The following is a 21,544-nucleotide window of genomic DNA, read 5'->3' on the forward strand; positions in this document are numbered from 1 at the left end:
CCAGGTTAGCTCACAGCATGGGTAGTGTGGCGGAGACATACCAGCTGAAGCAATTGGTAGAACTTAAGCTTTCCGACCAGCTGGCCAGAAGGTCAGTGTTGGGAGTTCTTGAGTTCAGATGCTACAGCTTGGAAAGCCGGGGCCTTTAATCATATGGTGGCAAAACATTTGGTCAGGTGGTTGTTGAATGTGTCTTGGAAGACAAACTATGCACCAATCAAAGCTACAGAGCAACAGGACTGAAGATAACAATAACTCAAGGGTTATGCCAGTGATTGCTGTTGTCAGCAAAACCTACCCAAGAAGCCTATAGGCTTAGGCCTGCCAAGTGGGAAGTGTATGTTGGGGCAGAAACCCAGCTCTCACTTTCAGTGGAATGAGAGAAAGTTCACCCGGAAGCCGGCCAAATAGCTCAGTAGGTAAAGGAACCGAAACCAAGACTGATGATCTGAATTCAACCATAGAAGGAGAGAATAAACTCCCTAAAGGTGTCCTCTGACCCCTACACACACTCTCCCTCCCCCAACAACAAATAAATATGTATGTGTATGTGTGAGAGAGAGATTATCCTAGCCAAGTAGAAGTGGCCACAGCCCAGGAACCCAGTTTTAGGCTACCCCGAATATCATAATCCAGTGTGGCAACAGTTCCATGAGTCTTCATAGCAATATAACAAAGTGTAAAATAAGGTACTTTAAGAACACATTGGGACCATCAGGTGAGTCACATCAAACTGGAGAAATCTCTGTTACACACCTCAGATGCTGAAAATATTATTAGCCTAATTTACCTAATAGCCACAATGATATTAGGGCCACACAGAGGCAGGAAATGAAGGATTTAGGGGATTAATAATAGTAAAAAAAATTAGCTCTGGGCATACAACATTCCACCTCTGTACAATCACTGAAGTTTTTTTTAATGTTTTTTTTTTAATTTTTATTTATACAGTATTCTGCCTGCATGTATGCCTGCAGGCCAGAAGAGGGCACCAGATATCACTATAGATGGTTATGAGCCACCTTGTGGTTGCTGGGATTTGAACTCAGGATCTTTGGAAGAACATTCAGTGCTTTTAACCTTAGCAATCTCTCTAGCCCAATCAATGAAGTGTTAACCCATTAGTCAGCATTGTAGAGCATTTGGCACAGTACAGCTTCTTTTCCTGGGAGCTTCAGCTCCCAGGAAAGTGGGTGTTACTAAGTCAAGCCTTCCTCCCCTGCAGCCTCACTCCAACTTTATTTACAGTCTCTGCTTCTGCAGCCTGGGCTGAAGCAGGGTAAGTGATGACTGTGAAGTGAGGGTCTAGGCTCAACAGTGGACAAGACAGCTGCTGAGGGTTTGAAGGTGGCTAAAGAACCACCCCACCCAAGTCTGTTGTTTTATTTTTTAATTTTAATTTATTCAGTTTACATCCCCATCAAAGCCACCTCCCTCCTCTTCACCCAGTTCCATGCTCCCTTCACGTGTCCCCTGTGCCCGTTCCCCTGCTTCTCCCTACTCTGCTATGCTTACAGACAGGAGTTCTCCTCTGAGTTGCTCCACCCAGCAGCTTATGGAAACAGAGGCAGAGATCCACAGCCAGTCATTGGGAGGAGCCCAGGAAGCCTTCTGGAATGGGGTGGGGCCAGAAAGGATAGACGACCCCAGAGAGGACAGGAGTTCCTCAAGAAGACCGACAGAACCAACTGACCAGGGCCCAGGGGAGGGGGATCGGCCTGTGGAGACTGAAGCAGCAATCAAGGACCATACTCGGACTGGATGTAGGTCCCCAGATGTAACCCATAAGCAGCTCGGTCCTCATAGAAGTCTGTTGTTGTAGGTGGCTTCAAGATGGTCACCATCACATTAAGAGATGGGGCAGTGCTGGGGAGTTGGCAGGTCATAGAAACCAGTCTAGAAAGTTCCAAGAGTTCCCAAGCTTAAAGCGATGTCTAGTTGAGATACGTGGAAAGGTTGAGAATCAAATACAACAAACATCCTCTACATTTTGGGAGAGTTTGCATTGCCGGAAGAAATTCGTGCCTTCCCTTTAACTAAGCATGTGACTCTTTAGTCCTTAAGGCAACGCTCTGTGTGAACTGGCCTTGGAGGGTAATAAATAAAGCAGAACCTGGATTCAGAGCCAGAATAGAGTGAACAGAAGACAGAGTGCCACCAACTGTCTCCTCTTATCTTGTTCCATGTGGACCAGGACATGTCTCAGGGGGCTGATATAGAGAAAGAACCAGATTCCTGAATGAATACAGGGAAAGAGAAATTAACTCCATCGTCATGTGTGCATGTATGTTTGGAGGCCAGGTGTCAATGCTGATTGCCAGAGGATGTCCACTGTATTTGGAGACCAGGTCTGTTGTTTTCCTGGAGCCCAGGAGGCCGAGCTAGAGGCTGGGCTGGCTGGCCAGCAGGCTGAGGCCTGGGAATCTGTGTCCATCTACCCAGTGCTGGGTTACAAGCATGTACTGCTATGTTCCACTAAGCTCAGCTCTTCCATGTGGGTTCTGGGGATCAAACTCAGGTTCTCACACTTGCACAGCAAGCTCCTCACCAGCTGAGTTGTCTTCCAAGCCCTGGGCCTTTTTATAGCAGCCTGGCTAACTACTGAAAGGTTTGGAACTGGGACATTTCCTTCTCCCTTAAATTTATTCTCCCAAGAGACTTGGAGAAAGGGCAATCCTCTTATTCTCATATCTGAGACAAAAATTTGAAGACTTTCTTGGTTCCGTTCCTTACCAAGTGCAGAGCCTCAAATCAAGAGTTGCATTTATGATTTAGTCTGGGGCTTCCCAGTCATGGAATAACCTCTCTTTCATCTTAAGAATTTAGTATCACCCTGCTAAAGAGCACTAGTAGCATATTTGTAAGTAAAATAAGGTTAGGTTTACCAGTCTACTACTGAAGTTGGGAAGAAACCTCTAAGGGCAGTCCGGGCATCTCAGAAAGAACTTGGGCTGTGGAGCTGGCTTAGTCAGGAAGCTACTTCCCCTGAAAGCCCAGGGACCTCCGTTCGGATCCCTAGGATCCACACAAGAAGCCAAGCATGGTGGAATGCACCTGTAATCTCAGTCCTGGGGAAGCAGAGGCAGGAGGGTCCCGGGGGTTTGCTGGTCAGCCTGGCTAGCCACATTCATCCGCTCTTGGTTTAGGGAAAGATTCTATCCTAGAAAGCAAGGTGGAGAGTGTAGAGGAGGATGTTTGACACCAACTTCTACATATACACATGCACACGCACACAAGCTCATTGGTGCACACGCACACACATAATCTCATTGGTGCACACGCACAAACACACAAGATAATTTTTATAAAAGGAATGAAACAGGAAACCTACTATAGGATTTGGGGATGTCTCAGGAAGCTCTAGGTTGGGTGCAATTAGAAAACAACAGCTGAGTGATTAGATAGCCCAATAAATCTCATTTATAGTAAGTGGAGACAAACATAAAGCCAACCCTGCGACTGGTGGAGAAGCAGCTGTCAGTCATTTTAGCTAGAGGACAGACATGTTTATAGATGACAAAATGATCTTGTATTTACGACCCCAGCATGGTCTTGCCTGATGTTGATATTTTATGAGGTTATTTATGTCTGACAAGACATTCTGGGCCAACCGTGAGCATTAGGCCAGCTTGCTGAAATGGGGACTCCTAGCTCTAAAATTCTACAGCCAAAGGTAGTCATCTTGCTGTATGTCCAGATAAGGGTGGGGAGCTGTTCTCAGATCATTCTGTCTCTGATGGGTGCATCTTCATCCAGCATCTCTGTCGGGTCTTTGTTACAGTTGCCCCCAACCCTGTATGTTTAGTTAGCTGCAATCTACTCCCAGATGATGAAGAATAATGGAGACCAGCGAGTTCTACCCTGTCAGCCGTCATCACTTCCCTGTCTTCTTCCCTTAGAAAGAGATTACTCTGCCTGACTTTGCATGTTATTACTATTTCACCCATCATTTCCAGAGTGTTTGGTGTTGAAGGGGCAGGCTTCAGGGTGAACTCAAGCTGCCATCTTGACCTGAGACTAGCCAAAGTTTTCTGTGCATTTCTCTGGGTGTGGTCTCTTGACTCATGGTAGCATTTTCAGTCATCAACACAGTCCTGGACTGGAACTCTTATTTAATTTCCTAAGTATTCCATGGATAGCTTAGGTTGTGCATTTTTTTTTTTTTTTGTCCCTTAAATTCCAAGATTTAGCCAGGTGTGGTGGCACACAGAGAGGCAGAGGCAGGTGGATCTCTGTGAGTTCTAGGCCAGCCTGGTCGACAAAATGAGTCCAATACAGCAAGGGCTACACAGATAAACCCTGTCTTGAAAAAAAAACCCGAAATCCCCAGATTAAAAGTTAAAAGCTGGGCATGGTGGTACATGGATGTAGCTGCAGTCGCTTATAAGCCTGTGGCTAGAGGCTGATTTGGACCCAGAAATTTCAGGCCAGTCTAGTAGACATGGTAAGGATCTATCAGAGGTGGGGAAGAAATGAGTAGGAGACGGTATGGGGGGTGTCTCAGCATAATTGGTTGGCTTTCTCAATAATGTTTTGTCATATTTTAGCAAACCACACCAAGAACCTGATTCAGGAGTCATGAGCCTCAACCTAATTCAATCTCTTAGTCTAGGGATCAGAGCATGCTATGGGGAACTAGGCAATCTTTCCTCTGTAGCCTTTGTGACTCTAACAACCAAACCTTTCCCCCTTCCCCCTGACCCAGCCTGGGAGGCATGTCCTGAACTGTGTTGAGCAGACATAGCCTCAGAAGCATGTGTCTCTCTGTGCTCTGTTGGAAAAAGACCCTGTGGCTGGAGGAAGCATGCAGGAGTCTCATGTTCCTAAGGTTCTTGTAAAGCCACTAAAGCAGGAGAACCAAAGGGCAGGTCGCACTCATGGGGGCTTGGGACTATGCAGAGGAGGCAGAATGCTGACCTCAGGTTAGATTCTGGGACATAAGAAGCATCCTGGGTACAGAGCCCAGAAGGTCTGCTCACTCACTGTCAGCCCTACATTTTCCTGGACACAGAGACATATGTTTAAGTGCACGGGTAATCATTTATTGAACAGGAAGAGGAAGACATTCATGAAGAGTTGTCATGGGTGTGGCAAAGAGAAATTTAAAGCAAGCTTTGATTCTTGATGAGTCACCCTAGGTAATTAGGAAAGATGCTGAAGAGGCAGGGATTACGATTTCCTGTGGGATAGGATGGGACTCAGACGTGAGAACTTGTCACAGGATGGTGTGTGGACAGGAAGGGATGATGCTGGAGTCCAGGCGAGAAGTCCCCACTCAGCACTGAAGAAGCCAGGAAGAAAGAATACAGAAACTTGGTAAGCAGTGCTTGAATTGACATCAGGACACAGACATTCTACTATATGGAACAAAGAAGGAAAAAACAGCTCTTCCCTGCAATCTACTGACACTACTTACCATAATTCAGGGATGAAAAACCTAGAATAACTGTCTTTTTCCTTATTGATGAAGTATGAAAAATAAAAGGGATGAATAAAGAGCTGAGGCTTGTTTCCCGAACTTTGTCATTAGAAGCAGTGAAGATCTTTCAGTATATTGAGGAATAATGACAAAGGCCTTGGCTACTTTTAAAGACTTTCACACATTGTCTGAACAAAGTTTTGGAATATATGAGAAAGAGGGGACAAATGAGTCTCCTCCAGACTGGAGGAGAAGTGAAGATCACGCAGTTCCACTCCCAGGCAAGAAGCCAAGTCTGCATGGAGTTCAGATGAAGACATTGCTATTAGGAATGGGGAAATAACCGCATCTCCCACTTCTCTCTATTTTAAACTTTAATTCCTTTGGGGGAGGGGCCAAACTTCCTTAATGACAGTTAACACATTGCCGAGCCCTTTTTATGCAGCCATGCAGCAACTATATAGAGTACACATTTTGTTTTCTTGCTTAATTGCTTGGGTCACTTCCTTAAAAGCTCATGGTAGGACTAGATCACAAATCCATCCAATTCGAAGCTAAATTTCAAGCTCTCTCAACAGTTCCTGATCAAATTCTTTTTATTGTAATTTTGGGACACAATACTAAAGCTTTCGGGAGGAACTCATCCGTGTCTACCCCTCTTTGCTTCCACTGGAGATTGCCCACCTGGAGGGTCAGGCGTCTCCTCCATCTCAAGTGCGGCGACAGGCATCTGCAGGGTGGGGACAAGAACACGTTCAGGTACCAGGCCTGCTTTATTTCCCCAAGAGGAACCAGATGCCTCTCCAGCTTGCAACAAACGTCCCCCAGGTTTGTTTCTTCTATGATATAAAATTCAGGATGAGGAAACCAGATGAGCCCTGACTTACCTGCCTTGGTTAGGTCAACCATATTTGCCTTTGAAATTCCGTGCTTTTCACGTAGATCCTCAAACTTGTTCTTGATTTCCTGGCTCACATCTGGTTCTCGAGCTGTGAAAAGAGTAACAGCAATGGTAGTGGCTGCATCTTGTATACTGACCACAGAACTGAATGACGGGACAGAGCTCCTCCACGAGGATGGGGAAATGATTGACAGTATGATTGGCAGGCATGGATAGAACCTGTCCGGAATTTGGCATCCATAGAATATGTTTCTGGCACATGAAAATCTCAGAGTCATCCCATCACTGAGCCTAAGAGATGACAAGAGTGAGCAGGTGTCTTTAGGAGGTAAGAAGGAGGCAGGGCAGAGCCAAGCTAGGGTTTCTTCCTTCTATTCTTTCCCACCCTAAGACCAGTGTCTGCATGAAAATACTACCATAGAGCACCACCAGCTTGAATGATTTCCCATCCTTGAAATTAGTGAGCTCAAATATTGCGTAAACATCAGGGTCTGCTTCAAATAAAGTAAATTTATTGTGTCCGTCATCTGTGGAGGAAATGGAACACAGCTTAGAAATTCTTTGGTCTACAGTAAACAATGGAAACCCTTTACCTATGCTACCCCACATTAAAAAAAATTTAAGTGCATATCCTAAAGAGAAGGGTGAAAAATGTCTGCTTCATTCCATGTGTAGCTTTCTGGACTTCATGAACTAACTCCTAAGAAAAGGGACAGTGCTAGGTCGTCCACTATGAACAGTTAGCTGCAGCAGCAGCTCAGCCCATCCCAGCCCGGGTGCAGTCCATCTATGCCCCTCTGTAGCTTCCAGCGATGTGTCTCTGTCTTCACAAGCTGTATCAAATGTCTGCACCTACGCCTGTCTAGTGCTGCTGCGTCCCGAGCGAGGTGAGGTGCAGACAGCTGGCAGGAAGCAGCCATCTCGCCTTCCTTGTTCCACCTGCCCGCTGCCCTGTGGGGCCCGTGAACCATGTGACTGGGGGAACCAGCCTGAGCAAGAGTGAGGGTGAGATGGGTCTCAACCCTGAAAATCTCAATCTTGAGACCCGCAGGAGTAAGGCTCGCTCCCTCCCTGTGCTGTGCCTGCACGCCCTGGTGCACAGCCCTGTGACACCCCCACCGTGCCGTCCTCGGAGGTAGTCACGTAGCCTGGTGGCTAGGACATGTCTAGCAGGCACCTGGAATCCCTCTCCTTGTAAATGAAGCGTTCCCGGCACCTCAGCCCCAGCCAGTGATGTCCACTCACCTGAAAACCCCCACCCACTTCCCCAAGGTTTATATTGCTCTCACTCCCCCACTGAAGAGAGCTGTGTCACTGGAGGAGCAGAACCGGAGATGGTGCTCTCCTCCCCCCTCCCCAGCTAAGCCTGGGGCTTGGAGTCCAGCAGCTGTGCACACCAGAGCCTGATGCACAGAGGGAAGAAGTGGACCCTGGGCCACGGAAGGACACCGCCGGGTGATAGCTATTAGAGAGCCTCCATTCCATTAGCTAAATAGACAATGACCAGGAAGTGACAGATTCTGAAGAGGGCTGGGGCTGTAGCTCAGTAATGGAGAGTTTGACTAGTATGTGCAAGGCCCTGAGTTCAATCCTGCCCACACACAATGAGGATATTAGGATTTTCCAGACTCCCATGATAAATATATAGACTTGTTATATACTTACATTCAACACTGTATTTACCAGGCTCTGTTGTTTCATCAGCAACCACGTAATGTTTAACGCACTCTTCATTTACACTGAAAAACAGAGCGAGCTGCTGCTGAGATGATACGGATGTGGCTGCCGTCCTCACCCTCTGTTCTGCACCCACATCTCCAGTTTCGGATTCCATTTAGCTTTGAATCTTCTTCTAAATTAGCAAAAGGCTCTTATTGATGTTGTCCTTCTGTCTGGTACTTTAGTCATCGCCCGTTTGTCTGTTACTTTAAGAAGAACAAGCGCGGTGCAGCACCGTTACAGCTGTGACGCCGCCGGCAGCAGCGCTGTGCTCCAGCCGCCTGTGCGGATGGCGGCCAGATGGCCACATCTGCCCCAGCCAGCGCTGTGCAAGGGGGGCCTGGTGAGGCCCCGGACCCACGGAGGAGAACTGTCAGGACCTCCTTTCACTACAGGAAATGTGAGTAAAAGCGGGTGGATTTTCTTGGCTAACAACTAATAAGAAAAACTTAACTCATGATCATATCTTCTTAACCTGTGCTGACTGTCTCCTTAATGCACTTTCACAAATATCTCTATGACTTATCCCACTCCCAGTGAACCTATTCCGGTACCAACTCATGTTTCTGACTTTTGAAAAAACCCTGGTTATGAAATCTTGGTTTAATGTCATATATATATATATATATCCACACAGACACATGTGTGTACGTGTGTGCGAGTACATGCTATGGGGGCCACAGGTTTCTATGTGTATATACATATATATACACACATGTACATGTGCATCTACGTTCTATGTGTACACGTGTGTGTGTGTGTGTGTGTGGGTGGGTGGGTGGAGGCCTGAGATCGCGTCAGGCTTCCGTTTCCTCTTCCTCAGCTAACAACCCCACACTTACATAGTATGGAATTCGAAGCCTATGGATTTGTTCTTGAAGGCCTTCATGTGCTCCATAAAGACTCTCATGCTTCCTTCTTCTTCTACCTTTTCTCTTCTGCTAGAGGCCAACCTAATGGTATACCATTCCCCCTCAAGCTGTAATAGATAAGCAAGTGGTTAAGAGAGAAAGGGCAGGCCATGTTTCTGCTTGAACTCTGGCCTGTGGGCCGGGGCATGAGCACCCACAGGAACAGAGCTCAGGTCGGTTGGCACAATACTTACTATCCTGTCCCTGTCTCTCAGTGAGAACGAAGGTCCCCACACGTTGTTAGATCTGACTAGCTGCAAGCTTTCTTCAAGGTCTGAAGCCACTCCTGTGTCTAATGGATTGAGGGCTCCACCCCTCCCCTCAAAGCACCCACTTGGCTTCAGGGTTCCCCAAGAGCACTGAATGGATGAGAAGTCACGATTCCCCACCAGGCTACCTCTTTGGGATCAAACGGCTGTCCATGGACAGAGGCTAGGGTCAGCCCCAGACCCAGCAGCAGCAGCAGCAGCTTCATTTGGGAGGGAATAGAGTCGTCTCTTCGTCAGGACTGAGTCTTTCGGCAATGGCGGCTGCACTCCACTCAAAGATCCTTTGCCCTTATATACTTTCTGAGTCCAGTGGGTTTTTTTGTTTTGTGTTTTGTTTTTTGTTTTCTTTCTACATGGGTCTCTTCCACTTCCCTCAGGCTCTGTGAAATGTTTTCTCATTTAATGATGTGAGGCCAAGGATTGTTCCTGCCCTTTTCAAACTTGGCAATCTCATCTCCTATAGATAGATTTAATAACCTTACATTTCCCAAAAACATTCTCAAGAAAAATAGTGGATGCTTTAGAGAGCTGCCATTTGGAACCAGATGTAATTTTGGCTCTGGCTTAGAATCAGAAAGCAATTTTGGGGGGGATGGGGGGATGGGGCTGAACTAAAAGGTCAAGTGTGTAGAGAATCTTGCTTTAAGACTCAGATGGCTGTCTTTCTGCTTCTGGGTTACCTCACTCAGGAGGATCATTGCTAGTTCCATCCATTTGCCTGCAAATTTCCCAATTTCCTTGTTTTTAATAGCTGGGCAGTATTCTACTGTGTAAATGTGCCACAATTTCTGTGCCCATTCTTCCATTGAGGGACCTCTAGACAGAAGGATCCAGAGGGGACAGGAGCTCCACACGGAGACCAACAAAGCCAAAAAATCTGGACTCAGAGAGGCCTGCAGAGACTGATACACCAACCAAGGACCTAGACCCTCTGCTGCCCACTGGGAGCTCAGTGTCCATGTGGGTTCCTGAGTAAGGAGAGCAGGGACTGTCTCTGATATGAACTCAGTTGCTAGCTCTTTGATCACGGCCACAGAGGAAGAGGATCCAGGCAGTCCTGATGAAACTTGATAAGCTAGGGTCATTTGGCAGGGGAGGAGGACTCCTCCTTTCAGGGGACTAGGGGAAGGGGCTAGGGGAGAAGAGGGACAGAGGGTGGGACCAGGAGGAAATAAGGGTGGGTACTACAATTGGAATATAAAATGAATAAATTGTAAACAACAACAAACAAACAAAAAGTCTCAGTTGGAAGCCAGGCGTGGTGGCACTCACCTTTAATCCCAGCACTCAGGGAGGCAGAGACAGGCAGATTGCTGTGAGTTTAAAGACAGCCTGGTTTACAAAGTGAGTCTGTGACAGCCAAGGCTAAAACAACCAAACAACCAAACAACAAAAAGACCTACGTGAACTGTGGAAGATGCATTAATCATTTTTATGATTAAATAAATAAATATATATATATTTATGTAACAATGTGTGTGTGTGTGTATATATATATATATATGATCATTTTTTTTGAGTCAGGGTTTCTCTGTGTAGCCCTGGCTGTACTGGAGCTCCTCTGTAGACCAGGCTGGCCTCAAAATCAGAGCTCCGCCTGCCTCTGCCTCTCAGGTGCTGGGATTAAAGGTGCGCCCCACCACCACCCGGCTAAAGATTTACTTTTCTTTTACGTGTATGAGGGCTTGTTCTGCATGTGTGTCTGCGCACCATGTGCGTGCCTGGTGCCGTGGAGCACAGAAGAGGGAGACAGATCCTTGGAACCTTTTTCTTGCTGAGGGTCCAGGTTCAGTTCCCAGCACCCACATGGCAGCTCACAACTGATTTTAACTTCAGTTACAGGGGAACACATACCCTCTCTTGGTCCCTGTGGCCTCCTGCACATATGCATTCGGGCATACCACAAAAATAATACATGTTAAAAATATTTTTAAAGACTTTCAAGAAAGATCTTCCCGAGGCTAAAATGATAGCTCCCCCCCCCCAAGTCTCCCAGCTTTATACAGGATGGCACCAGAATCTAAACTTCTAAGTTAACAGTTAAGGAGCGTCAGCTGTTTTTACCTTAGAGAACTTTGAACTTTAACAGACTGGACATAATCTCAGTATTAAAGAAAAACAGTATTGTTCAGAGTCAATATTTTCAGATGGAGGTCCAAGCAGAAATTTTGCCAGCGTCTGCTTACAAAGACACATTGTTAGAATGGGAACATACTTTGTATCAGCACAAATTTCATTTACCCTGGAACGTAATAGTGTTTGATATGGGGAAATAACTCCAGAAAGAGACAAGTACTTCGTACATTTTATTTTTATTTCAACTTTTCATCAGCCTTATCTGCCACGTGTTGTTTTACTCATCTTACCAATTAAGACTCAGAGAGATGAAGTAACTGTTCCAGGTCACACAGCCGGTCAACGGGAGAAGTTAGGTTTTAACCCAGCAGCCCTTTGTGCTTAACCTCACTACATGGGACAGGATTTTTTAACACACGGGGAGGATGGCTAAATAGGAGAAAGGGGGATGAGCAATGCTTGTTGTTGCTTATGGTGTGTGTGCACGTGTGTGCCTGTGTGCACGTGCCTGTGCTCTTGTTAACATGTGCTGAAGTCCAAACAGGACTTCAGCCCCCCCCCATCTCTTTTTATCTTATTGTCCCACCGTGAGGCCGGGTCTCCCGAGGAATCTGGAGTTTTTGGTGTTTCAGCTACACTGGCTGGCCAGCAAGTCCCAGCAATCCCCCAGTCTCCACCCTCCAGTGCTGGGGTTAAAAGTGCATTCAGCCATGACCAGCTTTTTAGTGTGAGTCCTGGGGACCTGGCCTGACATTTCTGGAAGCTGCCCAGCCCATGCTGACCCACGACTCTTCAGAGCACCTCACAAACAGGCTGGCCTTGAACTTACTGTCTAGTTCTGAATGGTCTTGGATTTGTGGCAATCCTCCTGCTCCAGCCTCCTGAACTCTGGGATTACACCTGGCTATGGAATTTTGCTTTTCTAATAATGAACTAGAAGATGCTTCCACAGCAGAAGGCAGCAGCAATTCTCCACTTATGACTTTAATTCAGGCACCGTCCTTGTCACTAACCAGGTCTACATGGCTTCTCCCCCTGACAGCACCTGTAAACTGTTTATGTCACTGAAAAGCTGAGGCAGCTGAGGAATGACTGCATAATCTGTGAGTAAGAGGTCTACGGCATTTACATCTAAACAGCTAACCGACCACTTTTGACAGGCCAGCACTTCTAAGACTAACTGGCTAATAGGAAATGAATTCAGGGACCCTGACCTTAGGCTCACTCTCAACTCACTGAACAAACGGCTCATTCAGAAAGCCTGTGGAGACATTTGGGTCACTTATATGATGCCAAGGTCTATTCATTGCCAAGGAACACGGGGTTATTTGCTTCATGTCCCAGATGGAAATATCCTTCGGTCCCCTAGCAGCCTGAGTGGTAGTACATCCTGCTTACACTGGCTCAGCACCCGTTCTAAACCACCTGCTCCTGGCAGTGTCAGAGGATGCTTAGAGCTACCGAAGCCACCTGCTTAGCTCCAAAAGCTAGCATGGCCCACTGGAAACCAGAGGCAGAGACAGATTTAGGAGGCAAAGAGATTACTGGAAAGTAACTCTTGAGGGACCAGAGGAGCTAGGAAGCAGCAGAATCAAGGAAGGGAAGCTGTCCTGTGTTAGGCAGACATGCTATGTCACACTTTCGTTCAGTCATTGGAGAGTGCACCCCAAAGAGACCAGCATCTTAGCTCAAAGATGAGGGGGGTCCAAAACAATTAACAGCTGGGACTGCCAGCTACCCACACTCCTTTCTTCAAGGTTGGAGGTGGGCTCTAAGCTATGCCAGCTTCATGTCTGGTGTTCATTCTGCTATCCTCAGGCAGTCTTTTCCTAGGAGGTCTTAATGGGTAGCTGTCCCAGGAACACTGCAATACAAAGATGTTTAGGTGGGCATCTGTAGGCCCACTGAGGCCAAGAGCCATGCTTACACACTGCTGCCTGCTCAGAAGGGTTAGCATTTTGCAGGCATATAATTAGCACCCAGTAACTAATAGTTGAATAAAGGAAGATGGAGGGGTTGAGGAGCTGACTCAGTGGTTAAGAGCCCTTGATTTTTTAGGGGACCCAGGTTGAGTTCCCAGCACCCACATGGTGGCTCACAGGAGTCCATAACTCTAGTTCCAGGGGATCTGACACACACATAAAGGAATCTAATCTTTAAATGAAAAAAAATGAACTAGACCAACAGGAAATAGGCAAAGGTCGTTCTAGGAAGCAGGGAGAATATATATGCAGAGGCCGGAAGTGGGGAGAGCATCTATGCAAAGACCATGACAAGCGTAAGTACAGACAGTTCAAAGAACCAAAGAAAAAGCTGCTTTGCTAGAGCATAGTGAGCATGGGACCCGCAAAGTGAGTCGAGGCTAGAGAAGGGGTCGTGTCAGTTTGCCAGGGCTACCCTCACAGCGTCATGCAGTATTGGTGACTTCAGCAGCAGAAATTAAATGTTCTCATTTTGCCGGAGCCAGAACTCTGAGACCGAAGTGTTCATCAGTGTTCATTTTCTCCCAAGGTCTTTCTCAGGAGAATTGTAGGCAGCTGCCTTCTTGTGTCTTCAGGAAGTATTCCCCGGGGTACAGCCTGTACCCTAGTTTTTCTTGTAAGGATACTGGTCGTATCATGTTAGGGTTTACCCTAAAGCTCTTATCTTACCACAATCACCTCAAATCACCTTCCCAGGCACTGTGGGTAAAGCTGCCAATGAATGTAGTTTTGGCACAGTTCATCCCATATCAGCTCATGCGGGCCCGTGAGGAGCTTGGTAGGTAGTTGGTTTTCATATAAATGAGAAGCAACGGAAGAGTAAAAGTACGGCAGGGGCATGGTAAGAGGTGTGCTTTCCGAAGTTCATCTGGCAGCTTCTGGGTAACAAATTACAAAAGGAAGGGATGGGAAGAGCCTAAGAAGGTGCTATCGGTATTTCTTAACACGTGGGTCACAACCTCCCCAGGGGCCAAATTTCAGGTATCCCGAATGTCAGGCATTCACAGTACAATTCACAGCAGTAGCAAAATTACAGTTCTGAGGCAGCAACGAAGTAATTTTGTTTGGAGTCAGCACGGCATGAGGAACTGTATTAAAGGATGGCAGCTTTAGGAGGGCTGAGAACCACTGTGCCTGGAGATCATGAAGGAAGGTACTGGAACACGCTGGTAAGAGATCCTTCTGGCTACTCCCACGATAGCTGGAATGAGACATTTCTAGAGAGAAACTACATGGTGTTTAAGGAGTGTGAAGTGTCAAGATCAATTTGGGATTTTCTGTGTCTTTATATGAATAAATTTTGGAGTAATTGTGGTAAACACCAAGACCAAAATAAACCTGGGAGGGAAGAGTTTATTTCACTTTACTGTCATAGTCCGTTATGAAGGGAAGCCAGGGGGCAGGAGCTCAATGCAAGAACTAAAGAGTTTAAATTAGCCTGAATATAACTCCATTTTGAAATAAAGATCTTGACTGGGAACTGAATTCAGGTACCAGGAAATATTACAGAATGTACACCTGGCAGAAAACAAAGTTAACTCTCCTAGCAACAGCCTCCAAGAAATATAACAAAATAAATGCTTCATAGAAAATAGAGACAAACTCCCTGGCAATAATCAATGGGAATTGGTTGAGAATCAGGTGGGAAAATTCTCCCCAATGTTTCAGATATGGTTTAGAAAAATAGCCATTGGATTATATGCCTTAGCCATTGTGATTGTGTGCCTCAGAAAAGGTCACCCCGCCCTGCTAAACTTCACCCAATTCTGTAACACCAAGGCTTGTGCCCCCCTGCTTGCTGCCATGGAAATCCCCGGATCACAGACTTTCCCTTTAAAAATCCTGTTCACTCAGAGCTCGGGGTCCCACTTCTTTACTGCTGTGTCAGAGAGACTTGGGTCCCGAGTTCGATCACTCTCATAATAAAGCTCTCTTGTAATTGCATTGAGTCGTCTCCTGGTGGTCTCTGAGGGTCCTGTGAACCTAGCATTACAGAACCTGGAGGCAGGAACTAAAGCAGAGGCCATAGGGGAACCTGGCTCCCTAGCTTCTTCCCTGTGGATGGTGAGCCTGCCTTCTTATAAAACTCAGGACCACCTGCGCAGGGTGGCATTTCCATAGTGAGCTGGCTGTCATGAATCAATCGTTATTCAAGAAAAAGCCCCACAGACTTGCCAGCAGGCCAGTCTCATAGAGGCATTTTCTCACTTGAAGTTTCCTCTTTGCAAATAACTCTAGCTTCTGCCAAGTTGAAGCAAAAAAAACCCAACCAACCAACCAAACAGACAAACAACAACAACAACAAAAACAACAACAAAAAACAAACAAAAAAAAACCAAAAACAAACAAAAAAAACTAACCAGAACAGTTATTAATGAAGGTAAAAACTAAACTAAACAAAACAACTCTGCATGAGAAGCAGAATAAAAATATCACCTTCAGCCAGTGTTTTGAAACCTTATGTCTGTATCTATGTACAAATGGCTATGAAGGTGTTTGATCTGCTGTGGAGGCAGATAACGGATGCTGAGTGAACCAGAATTGCTGCTATGATGCATACAGAAAAAGGTGCTGGCTTTGAACCTTTGTGATGTAGGCAAGTCTCGCTTCTGTCTTTCTTTTCCTCTTCATTATTCATAATTTTCTAGGAATCTTATCATAGTTTTATGAATTATGCTCAGGACTTGGAAAGTATTGAGCTGAAACACATATAACTGTCATCTTACAGGTAAAAAATGAACTGTATTGGCAATTTATATGGTTCAACTGAATGGTAGCAAATGTTGATGTTAATTCTTTTTTTCCTGGACCATAATAAATGGTTTTAAATGACAGGTTTAAAAATTATTTTAGACATGAGTGTGAAAAACTTAAAACTAGATATTTAAAGAAGTGCTTTGGTGCTGGAGTGGTGGCTCGCTGGTTAAGTGTGTCCCCGGACACGCTTCCGGAGGACCTGGGTGAACCGGAGTTCCTAGCAGCCACATCAGGCAGCTCACAGACACCTGCAGACCCAGCTCCAGGTCAGATACCCTTGTCAGGCCTCTGCATGTTCCTGTCCACACTCAGCACACACGCCCGCACACGCCCACACGTGTGCACGCACATAAGTACATTAAAATTAATGTTAAAAATTAAAAACAAAACAGATGCTAAAAATGCTGTTATTATATGTGCCTATGTGGATGAGAAGGCGAGCGCTGGCTTTGACCCTTGAAATCCTTTTGACAAACATCAACTGGGAAGTGGTTTCATTGTAAGTTTGAGAACTGGTTTTCTGAAGAGATGATCACTTTTGATGTTCACTTTGATTTTATTTAGATGCAAAAAATGTAAACAGTTTTTGAATGAGCACAGAGAATAGACCTACTTGAAATATATATATATATATATATATATATATATATATATTCTCCATTCTTCAAATACACTATTTATAAATCCAGTGTTAGACATTTGTTTATAATAAAACAACTAAAGAAGTTTTATTTGTGCAGAGAAGTACCAGTTTAGGCGACATTCAGTGTTAGACGACTAAGATGCTCAGCTTAACTGCATGCCGTGGAATCCGCCGGTTAGGCAAGCGAGCTTTAATTAGATCTGTGAAAGCGTGGAGGGAGCTGCTCAAAGGCTCACAAACCAAACACGGACGGGAACAGAGGTAACAGAGCAGCCCCAGCACCCACGCCCCGTCTCTGCAATTACAAACGCACAGCTCTGCTAGGCTCGTCTACAGATGAGGGAGTAAGACTTAACCACACTTCCCAGTGGCGTCTGGACTCCGGTGAGTCGCTCAAGAAGGGTGAGCGCTCAGAGGTTTAAGCGGCTGGACGGAATGGCAGCAAGGCGCAACGATGCCCCCCACTGGCCAACCTGAGTGTTGTGCTCTAGTCTACAGAGGCGTAACTGGGGCTTCTTTTCTTCCGGGCATTGTTAGGTCTCTGCATGCGTTTGTACTTTCATATTCTGTTTGTTTGTATAATTCTCAGCCAGTATCCTGAGAATTAGAGCACAAAACTTGTACTCACCCATTCTGGTCCTTTTTATTTATTTTTTATTTTAGTTTTTCGAGACATGGTTTCTCTGTTTAGCCTTGGCTGTCCTGGACTCGCTTTGTAGACCTGGCTGGCCTCGAACTAACAGAGATCCGCCTGCCTCTGCCTCCTGAGTGCTGGGGTTACAGGTGTGCCACCACAACCGGCTCCGGTCTCTTTTAAAAACAGAAGAATTGAAGCTGGAGAGATGGCTCTGTGGTGAGGAACACTTGATGCTGAGTTCAGTTTCCAGTATACACGTGATAGCTTACAACCATCTATAGCTCCAGTTCCAGAGGATCTGGACCCTTCTTCTCATCTCCTGAGGCATGTGGAGAACAGACCATACATGCAGCCAGAACACTCATACACATAAAATAAATCTAAAAAATTGTAAACACATCGGAGGGCTGCAGAGGTGGGTCAGCAGTTGAGAGCCCAGGCTGTTCTTTCAAAGGACCTGGGTTTGATTCCTGGCACCCACATGGTGGTTCACAGTCATCTGTAACTCCAGTTCCCAGGGATCCAGTTTTAATCTACTTTGAAATATTAATCACCTCTTTCATTACAAGTGTTTCAAACTAATGTTTCCATTAAAAGCCTTGATTTCTGTTCTGGCTGGTTTTGTGTGTCAACTTGACACAAGTTAGAGTCATCAGAAAGCAAGAAACCTCTGTAGAGAAAATGCCTCCATGAGACCCAGCTGAAAGGCATTTTCTCTCAATTAGTCATCGGTGGTGGAGGGCACTGCTCATGGTGGGTGGGGCCATCCCTGGGCTGGTGGTCCTGGGTTCTGTAAGAAAGCAGGCTGAAGGAACCATGTGAAGCAGGCCAATAAACAGCACCCATCCAAGGCCTCCAAAGCAGCTCCTGCCTCCAAGTTCCAGTCTTGCTCGAGTTCCTCCAACAGTGGTGGATGTTAATCTGAAGTGTAAGCCAAATAAAGCCCTTTCTCCCTAACTAGCTTTTTTTTTTTTTTTTTTTTTTGTCTGATGTTAGTCATAGCAATAGAAATCCTAACTAAGACGGTTACAGTTATTTTAGTCATTGAGTTACATTCTTTTCTTTTGTTCTTTGAGTGCTTAGGGTTGTCACAGTTACCGACAACTTACCGCTGACCTCCAGCAAGCTCTACTCTTATCTGTGACATTAGAGACTTCCACTGAATTTGTTTTAGATAGTCTGAGCTTTTTCTCCATAGGGAGACTTGTTTTCAGTCCTTCAGTTTGTATTTGCTTTTATGGCATTGCAAGACATTTTTCTGTTCGTTTCTTTCCAAGTGCTCTCATCATTTCTTACCCAGTACAAAACAAGTGTAAATGCCTTTGTGGTAGTTTATTTAGGTGGGATTCTCTAGAGGGACAAAACCTACAGTATACATACAACTGTCTGTGTGGGGGGAAGTAGGGAGGGGGAGAGAGAGAGATTTACTAGAATGGCTCATGGCTAATCCAGCTAATCCAGCAATGGTTGTCTGCCAATGGAGGGCCCTAGAATCCAGTAGCTGTGCAGTCCATGAGACTGGGCGTCTCAGCTGATCTTTGGTATGAGCTAGAATCCTGAAAAAGTAGGCTCTAATGACAGTGAAGGAATAAACTTGCCCATGAGAGCAAGCAGAGAGAGAGCAAGCAGCCTTCTTTCATGTCCTTTGTAGAGGACATGAAAGGATTGGTACCAGGAAGTACGGGCCAGATTAAAGATTGTCTCCCACCCTTTCCCAAAGATCCAGAGTTAAAGTGCTTCCTCCTCTTTCAGATGATTTAACTGAGGAAAAAAGTCTCTCACAGGGGTACCCGGCTTCCCGGGTTCGGGTAATTCCCGATACTGTCAAGTTAACAAGCAAGAAGAGCCACCACAGGTGTATTTTTGCCTGTTTGCTCTTCCTCTTTAAAAACCTGGGCACACCAAGTGAAGTGGCTCACTCAAGGAGGCAGAGGAAGGATCTCTGTGAGTTCGAAGCCAGGCTGGTCTACAAAGGGAGTCCAGGACAGCCAAGGTTGCACAGAGAAAGTCTGTCTTAAAAAAGAAAAAGAACCTGAGTGCTGTGATTTCTTTATATATATATTTTTTTCCTGTACATGATTACTTTTCTATTTTCCAGCCCATAGATCTTATTTGCATTCTATTCGAATATATCCCTTTAATTAAATTCTTTCTTCATTAGACTCTTCTATTTCAACTTTATTTTAAACTCTAAAATGGGAATTTCTTGGGAGCACCAGAGATAGGGATTCTGAGAGATAATCCTCCTACCGACAGGGAGGAGGTCAGATGTATGCCACTGAGGAGAGGTAGTAAGACACATGCCAGAACATAGATTAATATAAATGGGTTAACACAGCTTAGCAGAGCTGGTTAGGAACAAGCATAAGCTAAAAGCCTAAAGCTGTTATAAATAAATGTCTCCATGTCATTATTCAGAGTGGGAGTGGGCACAGAAAATCCATTTGGTTTTTAATCTTTTTTTAAAAAAACTATTTTTACATGTGTGGGTGTTTGTTGTCTGTGTATATGTTTGTGCATGATGGGTGTGTCTGGTCCCCATGTTGGACAGAGGCAGCTATTGGATCCCCTGGAACAGGAGTTGCAGTTGTGAGCTGCCATGTGACTGCTGGGACTCAGACCCAGATCCTCTGGAAGAGAATCCAAGGCTGTTCGCCACCGAGCCATCTCTCCAGACCTATATCCTGAATCTTAGAGAGCTCTTCTCCCCACCCCACCCCCCAGACAAGCTTTCTCAGTGTAGCCCAGTGTAGCTTGTCATTGCTACTCTGTGGGTTCTTTTTCCCCACCCTTTATTCCCCTCAGTTTGACCCCCTGACACTAGATAGGAAAGAAAGAAGAATAGAGAGGAAAGAGAGATCCTTTGAGGCAGAATATTTGATCCCATTGTGAATCCCAAGATTCTGAATTGTAAAAACCTGTTTCTTGTTTGGTGTGGCTCAGTCCTAACACACACCTTTAACCCAAGTGCTTTCTGTTTACTGTAAACAGGTACTTGTGGTGTGGCTCAGCCCTAGTGCACACCTTTAATCAAAGAGCTTTCTGTAAACAGGATTAAATAAAGTCAACCCTAGGCCAAGCAGCCAGCTGTCAGGGAGTAAACAGAAAGGAGGGACATTGAGAGGATATTTAAGACAGTGTGAAGAAGGGGCTTTTTGCCTTTTTCCTTCTGGGATGGGAGATGAGTAAAAAAATATTTTTTTTTCTGGCTCATCTGCTGAGTAGGAAGATCAGCTGGGTGCTTTCTCTGCCTCTCTGAGCTAGTAGTTTTTCACCCCAACATCTGGCTCCCAACTCTTTATTGGTAAAAATCAAATGATTGAGATTTTGTTTTTAAAACAATCCATGAATCTAATTTCTTTCCCAACTGTTCCTGCCAGTTTCCAGCTCAGGCCCTCCAAATGTTTCTCCCAACTATTCCTCCCTCAGTTCCCCAACATTGTGCTTAAACAGTCCCTTCTCCCAGTTTTCCCAATACTAGCAGCTCCAAACTATAACAACTGTTCTAGCCAATCAGCTCAGCTCAGCTTCTCCTAGCTCAACTGTCTCCTAACAATATCTTCTGAACCAACTGCCTTTTCCTGCTAGCTCACTGTGCTAGTCCACCTGCCTTGTCTTCTCACTCTACCCAATCCCCTTTCTCAGCCTCTGTTGGCTTTTTTAAATATCCAACACTGAAGGTCATTGGGTCAAGCAGTCCCAATTTTGAAAAATTTCCACAGGGCCAACTGACTAGCAACAGGGGCTCATTTAAAGGGCAAGGCACCTAAGACAAATCACACTACAGCCCTGGCTGTCCTGGAACTCCCCCTGTAGACCAGGCTGGCCTCAAACTCGCAGAGATCCGCCTGTCCTGCCTCTCCAAGTGCTGGGATTGAAGGTGTTTGACACCACTGCCAGCTAAGAGGTCTTCTTTAGTGTAAACTTTCTGAGTCTGCACTTTAGAACATTGAAGAATAGAAGCTTTGGTTTCAAAAAAAAAAAAAACAAACATTCTAGACAACAAAGATGCAAGCAAGCACAGTGCCCATCTGTCACAGATACGTTAGAACCTCTGTGCAGTCATATCTGCAGTTACTGAGAGAACTCTGACAGTTAACTCGAGGGGGAGAAATCTGGAGTTCTCTGCTGCAGGAGCTGGAGGTGCTGGGAGGATAACTAAAAATGGGTGCTGTGCTTGAGCCTCCCATCAAGGATGCTTCTCAGTGACACCGGCTAGGGAAGAGCCAA

The 21,544-nt window shown here is 45.6% G+C and overlaps 1 protein-coding gene across 1 annotated transcript; it reads right to left on the minus strand.

Moving 5' to 3' along the window:
• Positions 1-5,036: 5,036 nt before the first annotated feature.
• On the minus strand, positions 5,037-9,463 carry LOC129680168 (major urinary protein 20-like). Its single transcript, XM_055611750.1, has 7 exons — positions 9,348-9,463; positions 8,882-9,018; positions 7,986-8,059; positions 6,737-6,847; positions 6,307-6,408; positions 6,104-6,149; positions 5,037-5,281 (listed from the first exon to the last, which is right to left on the minus strand). The coding sequence occupies exons 1-6, from the start codon at positions 9,423-9,425 to the stop codon at positions 6,130-6,132; spliced, it is 522 nt and encodes a 173-aa protein (XP_055467725.1). The 5' UTR covers positions 9,426-9,463; the 3' UTR covers positions 5,037-5,281; positions 6,104-6,129.
• Positions 9,464-21,544: the final 12,081 nt, after the last annotated feature.

Source organism: Psammomys obesus, unplaced genomic scaffold, assembly GCF_907164565.1.
Source record: "Psammomys obesus unplaced genomic scaffold, mPsaObe1.curated_primary_1811, whole genome shotgun sequence".
Lineage (NCBI taxonomy): Eukaryota > Metazoa > Chordata > Mammalia > Rodentia > Muridae > Psammomys > Psammomys obesus.